A 15,500-nucleotide genomic window follows, 5' to 3' on the forward strand; every position below is an offset into this window, starting at 1 on the left:
ACCGTGCCATATCTGAACAATCCTTTAGATTGGGTCTTGTCCCCCCCCCCCCCCCCTCCCCCCCCCCCCCCAAAAAAAAGGAACCTCATATTAAAATGTACTTTTTTTCTTCCATATTCTAGTTATCTTGTTGCCTTGTCTGTACCTTCAGACAATCCCTCTACTTCCAGCATTAACAGTTCAAGCCATATGTCCAATAAATTACCTACGTCTTAGATTTTATTGAATCTGATAATTTTGCCAATTTTCAATGTCTTTAAGAGCTTGGATGAGACAAAAATGTCAAGTAAAACGATACTTTTGGCAGAACTTAACAGGCGCCTGGGACCCCAAAATCCACATATAGGACACCAAATTATTCAAACGTTTGGACTTGCACATGCAAATTACACTTTGTGACTATATTTATTAAAATATGGTAAATTTGGGGGTCATGTGATCACAGTTGGTTTCATCTGCATATCAAGAGAAAAAGTAAAAGAGGGAAAGAGAGAGATAGTGAAGGAAGAGAAAGAGAGATAGTGAAAGAGGACTGGACTAAAGCTAATATGGGCAAGAACTGATACAAAATTGTATATTGAATTAAAGTCGATTCTACATTGTAATTGGTCCAAGTAAAAGAAATAAAATGGACTTGTTATATCTCATGAGTTCACTTCTGTTGGTGAATAAAGGCAACATCTTCATCTATATGTGCTTTGGGCAAACATTCGCAGGAATTCTTCAATGAAGGACTCGCACAGATCTCATTTATTATACTCTCGGCACAAATCATTTCCAGTCCGATTTCAAACCCGAGTATGAAGTTGGCAACCGACTCTTCCATTAAACATGCATTCCCACACATCGTTAATGGCATCTATCTGAAGAGAAGTTCCATCAACAATTCCATTGTGTGTACAACACATCATTTCCCTACTCCTTACAGTGTAAGCTCAGTATCCCATCATGTTATCCATTGCATCTATAACATTGCCTCCATTCATGTATTCATCGTGGGAAACGGTTCTCACCATCTCCTTTGGTAATCCTGAACGGGCAATGGAAAAACTTCACTGTTCTTTAACACGGCATGGTTCACTGTCCTTTCACAAGTCAATAGAATTCTTGCTGAACTGCTCCGTTCATGTGTCGCTACCTCTGACGGTCTTGTAACGGTCAATCTCTTCTGGAAACATTTTACCCAGCTCTGTGACAAGAGCCTTCTTGAATCTCTGCAGAAATAAAATAAAACATTGCAAATGTTGGTTTAAAAGTATGTAAGAAAAGCTTGCTTTCACCACTTGCTCTAGTACGTACCCATCCTTGGGAAGGCTGGGATCACGGTTATCTTGGATTGATGGGAAAACAACAAAATAGGCTTCTCCAAAAAACAAAAAAAAATCTGCCAAATGATGATGCTAACGCCTTGCGATTTTATTTAAAAATGGCTGGTTTTCCAACTATCACGAAATTTGTATTAAAATCTTGCTTCAAATAGAACAGAGCCACAATTATCTTGGATTAGTAAAAGAACATGAAAATAGGCCCTTCTTAATTTTTTTTCAAGTTCTGGCAGAAAATGTGGAGCTAACCTCTTGGGATTTTTGTAAAAAATTGCTGTTTTTTCCTTCAATTTTTCACGAAATTTGCTGCAAGACTCCATTTTGAATAGTCGGGGTCACAGTTACCCTCGATTGATAAAAACATAAACACATTAGGCTGCTAGCTATGACCAGGGTAATGATGTTTAATGATAAATCACAGATGTACATGTATACTGTTCTACGTTAGGAATCTTCCTAGGGTAGGGCAGGTCATTGACAGTGGCCTAAGCCGAAGTTAAACCTCAATAAATTGGGTACACTTATTAACTGAAGGTCGAGTGCCAACATCTGTTTTAGGCAGAGTTTACACAACAAACTACAAAGGTACCCTTTTCCGAGTCTACCATCTGGTAGGTTGATCTGGACTGCACTCACCCTGAATGTTTCTATCTTTCCTTTAACCAGTTCATTCTTAGCTACAGCTCTCTCCATGCAGTCCTTTGTGTACAGCTGAGGATTCTTGCCTTGGTCAACATATCTATAAATAAAAAGAAGTCTTTTTTTAACGACAAATCCACAACTGCTTTACTTTCTGAATGTTTGAAAATGTAAACAATATATAAAGTCATTACTATTGTGGTGTTTAAATAGAAATGAAATTGGCTATGGGCTTAAAATGAAGTAAAATAAATACAATATTTAAATGTCCATCAACTGAGACATGTTAAATGTGAACTCTGAGTAAATGATATAACGCCATACTGGCCCCAAACAGACAATATACTATTCCACACAAGTACTGGACTTAACAAAATTCTTCTTCTTCTTTTTGCCCGGAAAACTTTTTAAAACCATGGAAATGATAATTATAACATTGATAAAATAAGTAAATATTCTTAATCAAAAGATTTCTTCATAATGATGATGATACACAAAAATTATTTTGACAATAATTTTAACAATATGGCTTTTAAAAAACGTTTTAAAAGAAATTTGGAGGTTATAAAATGAAATAGCTAAATCCTATCTTATTATTAGATGTGTAACATATAAAGCTACATATATATCCCTACACTATGCTAACAGAAGCAATTCTTTCTAAACTGCAGAAATTCTGTCAAACCTTGCATAGCAGGATCAGGGAAGAAAGAATTTTGCCATCATGCCTTACTCCTTGGCCACAGTTCCCCTCTCAAACTAACCAAGGTTGAGGCCATGTTTGCAATCAATCTTGGCCCTTGTGCCCATCTAAATGACCAAAGTGGCATGCCCCTTCAAACACAGATGATATTTGAATTCAGGTACTTACTCATAGATGAGCTCTAATGGAACCTGTACATCTTGGACTTGCTCCTTGTTTTTGTCTAGTTCTTGAAGACTGCTCACCAGCATGTGTCTAAAAAACAAAGGGATACAAGAGAAATGTTGAAGAAGTAGAAGCAGGCTTTTATATTGAAAAGTTTCACCACATAAATAATAGCTGAATGACAGAAAGCTCCTAACTGACAATATTGCTCTCTACAGCACCTCAAAGCACTCTTTTTTTTCTTTTTAAGACTTAAAGCTTCAGATTAGTCGATATCATTTCTTACTATTCCTAGTATATAAATGTTTTCAACTGTTTACTTATATAGTCCACTTAACTAGGACATATCCTCCAAGTCCCACACCCTTCTTTTTTTTTTGGGGGGGGGGGGGGGGGGTATGGGGTGAATTATTGGAAGGTTTCTTTTTTAGCAATACAAAATTAATCTGGTAAGAATGAAATTCCATTACAACGCAAGGAAACATGTAGGTTTAATCTACGAGAACATTAGCCGTCAATACTTTTTTTTCTGAAACTCAAGAACTAGAACTTACAGCTTTTGGTTTAGAGGTGCTTGTCCTTGTGGCTGGAAGTCACTGACGACAAGTCCCAGCTGCCGGGTGATTTCAATAAACCTCTCTAGATTCTCAACCAATGGTTCAAACTTGTCTGGCTGAGATGACGACATGGTAGTTGATAGATGGTGACCACAGCTTAACTGTCTTTTGAAGAAATCTCTCCTTTACTGAAATTACATTAGTCCAGCTTGATATCCAAAATGTGTTCTAATCTAGGGTTAAAAGATGAGCAAAAAGCATAAATAAGACGACTGATATTTACACAAAAAGACACAGACTTTTGAAACATTGTCACATTGATCAGGACTTTCCGACTTTAATCACTGACATCTGTTTGTAAATGGTTAAGTCCAAGCTGTTGTTTCTCCTTTACATTGTGCATGTTACTCAACACATTTAATTTTTTCTAATCAATGTATTGAGCTGATAGCCCAACCGCAGATTAGATCAGGTCAAATATGAAAAGAAATGGTGCATTTGATACCAAGTTATGTTTGGAACTCCAGTACTCCACAGTACTGGTACCATGGGCGTCAATCCTTACGTAATACCTATTGTTCAGGGGGGGGGATGAATGAATAGATCATCCCCCCCCCCCCCTGAACAATAGGTATCAATTACAGATCTACACCCATGACTGGTACTAATGGAATAACCAAATATCTTCTACAAATATAATGCATGAAGTATAACCAAACTATTGGGAGGAGTTTGAAACTTCTGATGAAGTAGATATTCTCAGAGTCCGAATTTTACCTTCTCTCGTATCTCACCACCCATGGGCATGATCAGAACTTGTCAAGATAAATCATAATCAGCCACACTATTGGATACAAGCTTCAATTTTGAGTCTTAACTTGACTGATAAAAATGATGAGTTTCTTACAATCTTAGAAGTTAGAGTCAGACTTATTGAATTAATCTACCTTAATTCTTAATCAAGCTTAAGAAAAAAACCCTGAGTCTAGAATGCTATACGAAAATAGCAAGGACCCATATTATTAATCAGATGTTCATAAAATTACAATCATTCAAGATCAAGTCACTTGAATAAAAATTGGACTATATCAGTAGTATGGTGGTGTTGTGACTTTGACCATACTAATTCGCGCGTGACCTAAGTTTGCTATCTCAAAAAAATTGGTAAGATTTCGAAAATCTGAAAGAGGAATATAAAATTACCCAGAGACAGAATTGTCTCTGGAATTATGAAAATATTGACAACAGATTGTCACATTTTGCGGTCATTTGCGTCCGTTCCAAAAACTATCTTATCGATAAGGGTTTGGAAATTTTCAGTTTGGGAGCAGATACTGTGTACTCAAAATTGTAAGAAAGAAGTGGGAACATCTGATCGTATAATATCTTGCCTTGCAAATTATGAAATTACCTTATTTTTTATGGATCGCATCTTTTATAAATCGGCTGTAGATCTCTGTGCGGAAAGCCGGAAGTAAGGTCTCGTTGTTTTTATTATATATTTATTTAGTTGCAGCGCAAATTTGTGTAGAAAGAATATGAGAAATCATAGGGTCTAGATCGAATATCACCTATCACAGCTTTCTTCCTTAAGCTTTGGTATTCAAGGTTTTACAAGGTATCATACTGCTTGTTTTGGGGGCTCTGCGCGCGTGAGACTGTATCGTATCTATGATCGTATCCTCTACCATCTTTCATGTTTTGAATCGCGCAGATCCTTGAAACACGTTGGTCTCTTTCAAGTCTTTGCCAATCCGCTGGGATTGAGAGGTCCATCCTCCACAGGGGCCCCACTCACAAGCATTGCTTTTTGATGTCTCACTTTGGATCATGTTTGTTCGTCATGATTACTATGCCATGTGTTTTTTAATAAACTGAACTGAACTGACAGTTAACTGAACAATTGAGTCACAGTCACCATCACACACAGTGACAGTGCAGCTGTAGTCAGCCAGCCAACTCAGCTAGGCTCTCACACACACATTCAAATGCAAATTATGGGCGCTTGTTCACACTGTTCAATCATCAATCAATGGACAATGGTCATCTCAAATTTACGAATCATATTCCCTATTTAATCCCATAAAAGAGCAGATATCATGTACTTACTGATCATATCAAGCCAGCCAGCTAACCCTTCATACATATCACTCCCACAATACAGATATTTGACTCTCTTTCACGCTGATTTTATGCAGAGCACAAATGAATGGTAATGCTAGTTTGCACTGGATCTGCTAGTCTATTATCAGAAACTTATTTTAGTCATACAGAAAATACAAAGTTTGTTTTCCGATAGAAATTTAAACATTTTATGGTGGTAAAGAATTAACAGTTTTTAAGACTAATTTTGAAACAGAGCTGCATGGTTTTCTCACTTCATCAAGGCGGAATAATTTTTTATTTGCATGAGTACTGAGCTTTTGACTAAAAGTCTGAATTTGCAGACCAATCATGTCTTTCAACAACATATAGAATTTACAACGTCGAAGGAAACAAAACAGCTTGAAAGTACATTAACATTTGGATTTGAGGGTATGTATTTACTTTTTACTTCACATTTAAAGTTATGTTCAAGTTATTGTAGTTGTAGTTGTTGAAAATGGGAAGGTATATCTAACTCTAAGAAAAACTGAATCAGTTTAACTTTTTAATTTGTAATTGTTGTTGTGGCGGGTACGTGAAACTCATTAGGTGGGACAATACAAATGTGTTTGATGAAGCCACCACTGCACTGAGCTGACTCAATCTCCGCGATCCACGCCTAGCTCCTAGCCCTCCCGCCTCATCTACTCAGGTACCGCTCTAATCAGGGGGGAGGGGGCGATGGTAAAAAAAACACCGGCCAAGAAGAAGAAAAAAAGAAAGAGAAGAGGAAAAATAGAAAGAGAGAGAAGAGAAGGAAAAGAAAAAAGAAAGAGAAGAAGAGAAGAAAAAAAAAGAAAAGAGAGAAGAGAAAAAAGTGAGAGGACGTAGACTTTAGTCTAGTCTAAGCCTAGGAAGAAAAAGGAGCAGACATAGAAACAATTTTTAAAATTCAGACAAGGATTAAGAGTCGAGAACGGTAAAAGAATCATCGTCTTTCTCTATTAATTTAATGAAACGTCAGAGCTTCCTTTGCGCTGTAGGGGGAGGGAAACTGAATTCAGAGTCAGACTAGGATTGAGAGTCCTTCCAGAACAGTACAACAAATCGTCTTCCTTCTCTAATTATTTAAGGAAACGTCAACGACCGCGCTGGAGCCTGGAGGGGGCCGGAAAATGATTTCAGACAAGGACTAAGAGTCGAGAACGGTACAACCAATCGTCTTCTTTCACTAATAATTTAATCAATGGTCAAAACTTTCACGCTTCGCCCCTCCCTGCACCCACCCCCTAGGGAGTGCGCATATTGCATACGTTACCGGTATGCTTGTTCATTTTACATGTTTGGTGGGAGGTTTTTTCATAAACAGGGAGATTGCGGGAGAGCAGGAGGAAGAACGTGGTGGCTGGAGTCTCTCGCTACGAGCTGATGGGACGACTTTTCAGTTTCACTATAATTATAGGTGTCAAGACAACTAATGGAATGCGGATCAAATGGTTTGAGTTTCCAGCTGTAATATCCTATTTTAGTAAGGCATTCCTATAAATGCATTTGCCATTCTTAATCCAAGCCCAGGACTCGGGAGAGGTAGATTCTAATTGATTTGCTAAAAAACTTCTTTGGATGCTGCATGCCAGCACCTCAGGACAGCATATAGTATTGATTCATGAGGGGGGGGGGGGGGGGAGGGGGGGGGGTGTCTAAACATTAACAAAAATGAAAGCCTTCTCTTGTCATCAAATAGCACTAATCATCTCTTCTTCTCTTCTTCTTAGTTGATCCCTCCACTGTTTTGGAGATTCCTGGAGTCCAAATAAAGTAAATGTGTATAATCCGACCGGTTAGGAGCTTTGGAGAGTCTTAGAACGAGAAGCATCAATTTTGTGTAGGAAAAAGAGCGATAGTAGAAGTAGGTTATTATGAATTTCGGAAGGCAAGCATGGATGCAGGGGTAACAGAGTAGCAGGAGTAAATTGCTGTGGGTCATCAACAACATATAGGTTTAGACAGATGGGATAATCCACGAGGCATTCCTTGACTTTGCTGATGAAATCCAGACGGAGATGAGCCAGGTATTTGTTCTTAAGATTTATGAAATATTGCTTGTAAACTTCTTCAAATTACTGTTTGAGATTGCCTATCTGGATAACCAAACTTTCCAAACTCATGCTGAGTGGGTATACTTTGTTGGGTCTTTAAGCACCACTTCAGATGGATATGTTTGCTATAATCATTATTGTTCATGTTTTTATACATTACATTTCTTTATCTCATTTCCTGATCTTCACAGAATGCATTCATGAGTGATGATGACACCGAGTTGAACATGGATGCAGCTGAAAACGTGTAACCATGGAGATGATGGAAGATAGTGGGAGGAGTGATCCTCTGATTGTTTGTCCCACGGAGGCTGAGCTCCAAGCCGAGCCTACAGTCAATGTCCCATGTACAGTGGATGGATGTGACAAGATCTTCAACACCTCAGCAGCCCGCAGCATACACGTCATACAAACACACAAGATTTATAAGGTATAAGAGAAAAAGATTCCTTGAATTAAAAAGGTTCAATGATATTTCAAGGCAATAAATCTCACTGTAAATTGCAACATTACTTTATCAGGTTTTTTACTGCAATTAATGTGGCGAAAGCTTTCTTAAATTTAATTTCAAGCTGAAATGAGATTCTTTTGCAGTATGAAACTCACAAGAAACTTGAACACTCACTGAATTCTGCTCATCATTCTTATGCTCACAAAAAAAAAATGGTTTTATATTTTTTATATTTAAGAGAAATTTATATGAATGAAAGAAATGTCTAATACAAAGTAATTGAAATAAAGTATCTTATGTAAACATAGAATAAGGAGGGGAATTGAAATCATTGAATACTACATGACCTGAAACCATACCAGATGTCATTTCTCAATTCATTCCTCTTCTATTTTAGAATGACGATGAGAGGAAAAGGTTCACACGGTCTCAACAGAAGAATGTGACAAAGGTCACCAAGCACTTCTACTGCCCTGTCAAAATGTGTAACAGAAGCGAAGAGTGGAAGAAGCCCTTCTCTAGGCTTAGTCTTCTTAAACAGGTACTGAAATATAGTCTTTGATTGTAAATTTAGTATCAAAGAAAATTCTCATATTCATCAGAAGACACCCATTTAAAACATCCAGAGGACATTTGAAATACTCATACATGGGTAAATCTTTTGACAACAGGACATAACTTTTTGTTGATATGAGTTCCCTGTTGAGGGAAGGGAGGGGGCCATGGAGGGGGGGGGGGGGGGGGGTCATGAGGGACAAATTATCTTAAGATTTAACAACAAATTTGTTTATTGATGATGAGTTTAGTTTTAAATTTGTCTTGATTTTGTTATGCCCATGCAGTATATTGTTTTTTAATGGTAGCGAGATCCGTTTTCTATGAACGCTTGAAGAATATAACCTTTGTAGAAGTTTGTGTAAATGTCAAATTATTTTTTTATTTTTTTATTTTTTTGTATGAGTGTCACACTTCATTTAGGTTATAAAAAAAATTGATATACATTCATGTGACAAAGTATTTATTGGTTTGATGAATATTATAAAGATTTGATTAAAACTTGGCACAGGAGTGGATAATCTTATGCAAATTTTGAAATCTTATGATCAAGGAGCATCTATTGGCTTTATTAACTTTTCGCTTAAATTCCCAAAATGAGACAACACTTAAAAGTACTTTCAAATTCAATGATGTGTTTATTCATACAGCACTACTATCTTGTGCATGCTGAGAAAAGGTATCCTTGCCAGAAGTGTGATAAACGATTCAGTACACTTAGTCAGCATACTAGCCATCAGAGAGACTGTGGCAAAGAATTCTTCTGTACGTGTGGAGAGAAACACAACTCGGTCACATCACTCTACATGCATGCCAAAAGAAAACAACATGACCTTCCTGAGGAGTATAATAAAAGGTATGACATGTATTTGTATACCTATATTTATGTAGGACATCAAGGGAGCGTTATTCATAGGCAAGTATTGTAAACAGAAAAGAAAAGAAAAAAAAAATCTTCTAGATCATTACAATGGAAGGTTTGATTTATTTATAAATGTTATATTGCATGTTACGTAAACAGAGTTTGATTCTGAGCGAATACTATTGATTAGCAGGTATTGCAAACAATATATGCACAATATTTACTACAAAAGAAAGATGCCACTCAAGAATCACAATTATTATTTACTCGTCTGTTAGGTGTCGTTTGCTGTGTGGGGATATTTGTTAAAACTCTTAATTGGGTGAAATTGCCTTGCAGCATCCCAGGGAATCGCTTAGGAGGACCAAAGCACTTTGGCAGATTAAAAATATGCATTGACATCTCAATAGTAACCTTGTCTAATGGTGACGGGCATCTCTAGGTGACCACCTGTAGATAGTGTAGTGACAGTCTGCTATTATGGATGAATGTGTGGTTTCTCCTACATACACTCCCATTTTCACAAATTGTCTCACTACTAATACCCCATCTATGGGGAGTGAAGTTGGTTAAACATTGTCATTTGAAGAAGCCTAACAATATAATATTTTTTTTGTTTTTTGTTTTTGTTTATTGTGGTATAAAAAAAAACATTGTACATGGCAGCCTTTCGAGTAATAACATAAGGGTACTGCACAAAATACAATAGTATTAAAAAGACATTAAAAATGGTACATTCATAACAAAACAATAGGTACATCTTACATGTAGATCAAAGAGTATTGATGGTGGGATAACAGAAGTGGGTAATGGATGTAAACAAATGAAGGTTTTATAATATGACTTAAGCAAATTCATAGGAAGAGTATAACAGTTGAATAAATTATGATCAGTGCTAACAAAATAATATGTTTTGCATGCTTCAAAGTAGGCCTATTGTCATATGGGTGCAAGGTACATATGGAGAACAAAATGGACATAACTCACCTAAGATGAATGAAGAGTGAAATTATAGTTTCACTTCCTATTATTGGCTAAAAGAGAATATGATTGGTAATGCAATATTGAAATTAATATGGTCCATGTATTTAAAAGCTTTTAAGTTAAATGCAATATTGTGCAATCAAAATTTCATGATTTCATGATTTTCTCAAGGTTTTAAGAATCATTGATTTAATAGGCAAGTGCTGAGTGATAATTAGAATATTTTTTTCTTCATAATTGCCATTTTTTTTCTTTTTTGTTGTTGTTGCAGGAAGAAGCCTGAGGAACCAGTGAAGGAGACGTATATCTTGGTTGTTCCGGTCCCATGTGGAAGTCCTAGCGATATTCATAAGACCATGTGTGAACCTGTGCCCCTTCTCCCACATCCATCCACATGTAATTTTCTACCACTGTCTGGGACTACACAACTGATCAACAACATCACTCCAACCTGCAATACTATACCTTCAACAGTCACTACACTGGGTCAGGTTGGAACCGCAACTGTTGGCGTCGGTCACACGGTCAAGACAGAATCCCGTGCATCAGCGACTACATCTACCCAGACGGATGAGTCGGGGGTCAATCCATTGCCACCTAAGCTGGCCACGAGTAGTTCCTATGCTCAGACTGCCCATAGTTGCTTTCCAAGTTTCATACCTATGATGAACGGACCAAGGAGACACAAGAAGACCTTGGCTATTCAGACACATGCTAATTGGTCACACGGTCAGGTGTCCGGCAAAATGGCCTCTACTGAAACACAAACATTAGATGGGCAGGGTGTAGCAGCACAGGGTCATTCATCGCTTGGTACACCGTTGGCTTCTCGTTTGCTACCACTGGAGCAAGCTATACCTGGTCCCTTCTTTCCTCAGTTTCCAAATCCTGTGTTAACGAGTCTACCACAAGATGCATCCTCTCATGTACCGATAACATCAAGACCAAAGTCCACTGGGTACAACTATGGGGTGAATACTTCTCAAAGATCTGTCCCCCCAAACTATCAGCTTGACACTAACAGTACTCAGACCCCTTGGAATGTTATTGCAGTTGGCAACAATCCATCAGCTGCAGGAACACCTTCAGTAGATCCAAGAAATAACATTTTAACTCCCATTGAAGTACTAACTCAAACAGACCTTACTTTCCAGAATTTCTTGGAGTACAACACGTCAGAAACACAAACTCTCTCCAGTGTGATTGATGCCATGACGAACACAAATGAAGCCTCAGCTACTCAAACAGCAGAAGCAAGTATGGGAAGTCCTCCCTTGGGTCCAAATGTTTCAACCAGTTCTACTAGTATGTCTCCTGCACGATTGAGTCTGGGCATACAGAGCAATGCAACTAGCTCGAGTTCTGCAACTTTGGGTCTTGATGTGCAGACCAGTTCTACTAGCATATCTCCTGAACCAATGGGAATCGGAGTTCAGACAACTGCTAGTAGCATGACTCCTGTACCCTTGGGTCTTGATGTTCAAAACAGTTCTACTAGTGTGTCTCCTGCACTCTTGAGTCAAGGCATGCAGACCAATGCAACTAGCTCGAGTCCTTCAACTTTGGGTCTTGGTGTGCAGACCAGTTCTTCTAGCATGTCTCCTGAACTAATGGGCATCGGAGTTCAGACAAGTGCTAGTAGCATGACTCCCGCACCTGTGGGTCTCGGTGTTCAGACCAGCGCTACTGGTATGTCTCCGGCGTCCTTGGATATAGGAAGTCAGAACAGAGGCATGGGCGCACCCCCTTCTCCACAGGGTCTCGGAGATCAGACCAGTGCTACTAGTATGTCCTCTGCACCTGATATAGTGATGTCTGGATTGGATCTTCTGTTCCTGGCTAGCACAGAGCACAGATCTAACCCTTCACTTGATATGCCGAGAATGGACGAGTCACTGTGCTGCCAGCAGACTCAAACTGTCTTTGATACTGACACTGGCCACCAGGAAACACAGACTGCTTGGGACTGGAGCCTTGATGAGTTCTCCTTCCTTGACCAGTATACCCAGACAGCCTTGAGTTCTAGTAATTGCACCAGCAGTACTACCACCATGCCCGAGACAGATCAGTTCTGCCAAACAGGAATGGACCTTTACTCACAGTTTGCCTTCTCCAACACCGAGACACAAACAGTATCTGTCTTTGACCTGGAGATGTTTGGCAACTCCATCTCTGTCCAGACAGAGACAGGATCTGGATCCAAGCACCTTGAAGGAGATGGTCTGAGTGAGATGAGTAAGCAGGTCCAGGTCTCCACAATGGGATCCCAGCAAGAGAGGGTCAGTGCAGATGTCCAAACTGAAGACCTGGACTTCAATAGGCTTCGGAGCAGACAGATGGGCAGTGGTCAACTGGCAAGTAGTCACACACAGACATCCTTATGGGAGGACATTGAATCGATTATCAGGTCGGATAGCTTTACACAGACACAGTTCCCTTAGAAAACCAAAAAAATTACTGTTTTTCTTCTGACCCCTTCCAGATAATCTGAAGTTCTGGTAATTGAATTGCATTTGCTAAAGAAACTCAGCAAACTAGAAAAAACTTAGTAAGGGTGGGCTAGTACTACGATTTTGTTACCTTTCGTTGATAATCATGAAGCTATCATGAACTTTCTACTAAAATTGTTTGTCAATAATCATTTACCAGAACTCAAAAGAATTCTCTACAATGTTCCCTTCCTCTGCTATGCAATATGCTTTGGTACCGTTCACATCAAAAAGTATAACTTTGAGAATTTCTGAACTAGATTATTTCAAGTCTTCTTCCTTTAAAGGGACTTGGTAACTTTGTTCAGATGAGAGATAGTGGTGCTAAGGTAGTGACTTCAATGCTAGATGTACAATTAAAGATAATCTGAAAATTTGAGTGAAAACGGATCATTATTAATGATTAGAATTGGGAAAAACTGAGCTGATCCATTCCTTAATTCTCCCAACTCTATTATTACAATTTAATTACATTTTGGGTGAATGTAAATTGTCACAAAGCAATAAATTGGATCTACATACCATTCCAGACATTTAAGTGTTGACAGATTTTTAATAGCCTGTTTTTTGTCTTTTTTTCATGGGAAAACGGTTGGGAAAATTCAAAATGGTTGGCAGAATTTACTGTTAATCACTGTAAGAGGGTATTGCACAGTAACGCCTTCAAAGAAAACCATATATATCTTTGCGGTTTGAGAATTTTTTCAGGAATTTTTGCATGTTAGAGGGTTAGTACAAAAATTAAGTAATTTTTGTCATCAACTTTCAACAATGTTACCGAGTCACTTTGATATAAGTATGACATTTTTGGTCACGAGGAAAGTGCATCCTTTTGCGTAACGGTGGTCTTTTCCTGATTTTTATAGAATAGAATGGATTAATGGATTTTTTAAGTGCTATAGGTTAGCAGATCTATGCTTGCATTTAATATTAGCTTTGGCTTTAGACTATGAAGTTAAAATAAACTATAATACTATGCAAGAGTGTGAAATCTGCTAGTAGACAGTACTATGTAAGGCTATCTTTTATTCCAATTAAATTATGAATATCGCTGCAAATTGTCTTCGCGTTCAATGAATGGCATATTCCCGATCATTGACTATATCATATTTATCTAGGAATGTATTAATATGCAATGTAGGTCTTATGCTTACATAGTTTAGCCTTATCAATTTATTATTATATTTATCTCATTTAAAAGTACACAATATCTTTAACAATAATCTGATTTGTGCAAACTATTCTCTGTTTTCTTAATGATAATACATGTATAGTATGCATTGTATTTGTAGGGTAAATATACCTACCGTAAATTAAACATTAACAAAAAGTACCAGAGCACAGAGACAAAATTTAAAGATTTGGAGAGAAACAAAATACAAAAAAAATAATTTAAACAAATGATTAGATCAAATTAGATTTTAGTGCCAGACTTGTGCTCATATTATTGATTTGTATTCATTTTCAATTTATGTTACATCATGTCATGTATAAGACCTACAATTTAGGTTTATTTCAAAGAGACAATCTTCTCAAAAGTTTATTCATATTCATATATATTTATTTATATATTTGTAGCAAATATATTTGTTTCCCAAGGCCAAGAGTGAAAGCTTATTTGATTTAAATAGATGTTAATATTGTTTATGAAAGAGAGTTTAATTTCCTTTAGAACTGACACATTTTTATTTTAAACTAAGCTTATCAATATATGGTGTTATGAATATTGATATAGACTATTTTAATTTGTAGAGAAGATGGAAAAAGCAGAAACTGTAAATGTTGATTTACATATATATTTAGTAGGCTTCATCTTGCTTATTTATGGTTTGCTATCCAAGCATAATTTTTGTTGTTTTCTATGCTGTGCACATTTCAACTCAAGTATGCAAAAGTATTGAATCACTTTGTCAATGTAATAGGTGGAGCTATCTGGCTGTTTGCGTAGGTAGAGATCCATTTTTTTTGCTGGGGATGGATGTATTTGGGTTCAGTCAAGCAAAGAAAAGTTATATTTGTAATAAGTTGTTGAAATTTAAGGGGCATTCTCTCGTGAGGAGGGCAGGGGGGAGGGGGGTTACAAACATGAGACTATTTTTCTTTCAAAACATGTTCTATTTGCTTCTTGTTGCTTATATTAATAACATATATGCTTTAGTAAAAGTATATAGTGTACCGGTATAGTAGCGTATATATGGCTGAACAAAGTATGAAATATATTTGTATATATACAGTGTTATAGTGCAGGTCCAGATATTGAAGGGGCACCAACATCACTTAGGAGGGGCACTGGTTTTACTTTCTGAATGAAATGTGAATTAAAAGGCTATTGATTAGGAATTTAGGATTGATTAAGGGATGGGTGTGGAGAGGAGTTGTATCATCTTCCTGTTATATTTTCCAAAACTTTCCTTATCCCTCTCCCTTTGTTAATTTCGACTTTCTTTTCTCCACCTTTTTGTTCTTTCTTATTCTCACCATTCACCCTCTGTAGCTATGCCACTGTATGTTATGTATGATATTTTGTTTGCATATTTACTTTTTTATGAAAATGTATTTTTACAGTTCACTTGATAAGATTTTTGC

General features: G+C 37.3%; 1 protein-coding gene across 2 annotated transcripts; it reads right to left on the reverse strand.

The window, feature by feature from the left end:
• Positions 1 to 106: 106 nt before the first annotated feature.
• LOC574834 (mediator of RNA polymerase II transcription subunit 10) lies at positions 107 to 5,601 on the reverse strand. 2 transcript variants are annotated; one of them, XM_775230.4, is made up of 5 exons: positions 5,499 to 5,601; positions 3,387 to 3,617; positions 2,836 to 2,922; positions 1,962 to 2,064; positions 107 to 1,214 (listed from the first exon to the last, which is right to left on the reverse strand). In XM_775230.4, the coding sequence occupies exons 2-5, from the start codon at positions 3,518 to 3,520 to the stop codon at positions 1,125 to 1,127; spliced, it is 414 nt and encodes a 137-aa protein (XP_780323.1). In that variant the 5' UTR covers positions 3,521 to 3,617; positions 5,499 to 5,601; the 3' UTR covers positions 107 to 1,124. The 2 variants fall into 2 exon arrangements, with proteins under 2 accessions (XP_780323.1, XP_011675314.1); XM_011677012.2 differs by having other exon boundaries at positions 3,387 to 3,622; positions 5,499 to 5,595.
• Between the last annotated feature and the right edge of the window lie 9,899 nt (positions 5,602 to 15,500).

Source organism: Strongylocentrotus purpuratus, unplaced genomic scaffold (genome assembly GCF_000002235.5).
Source record: "Strongylocentrotus purpuratus isolate Spur 01 unplaced genomic scaffold, Spur_5.0 spur5_scaffold_8, whole genome shotgun sequence".
Classification (NCBI taxonomy): domain Eukaryota; kingdom Metazoa; phylum Echinodermata; class Echinoidea; order Camarodonta; family Strongylocentrotidae; genus Strongylocentrotus; species Strongylocentrotus purpuratus.

Excerpts from the sequence above, each read along its gene's own strand:
- LOC574834 (XM_775230.4), bottom strand. The coding sequence starts at position 3,520 with ATGTCGTCATCTCAGCCAGACAAGTTTGAACCATTGGTTGAGAATCTA. Across the intron at positions 2,923-3,386 it reads GCACCTCTAAACCAAAAGCT|ACACATGCTGGTGAGCAGTC; the intron begins GTAAGTTCTAGT and ends TTTGTTTTTTAG. Across the intron at positions 1,215-1,961 it reads GAAAGATAGAAACATTCAGG|AGATTCAAGAAGGCTCTTGT; the intron begins GTGAGTGCAGTC and ends TTATTTCTGCAG.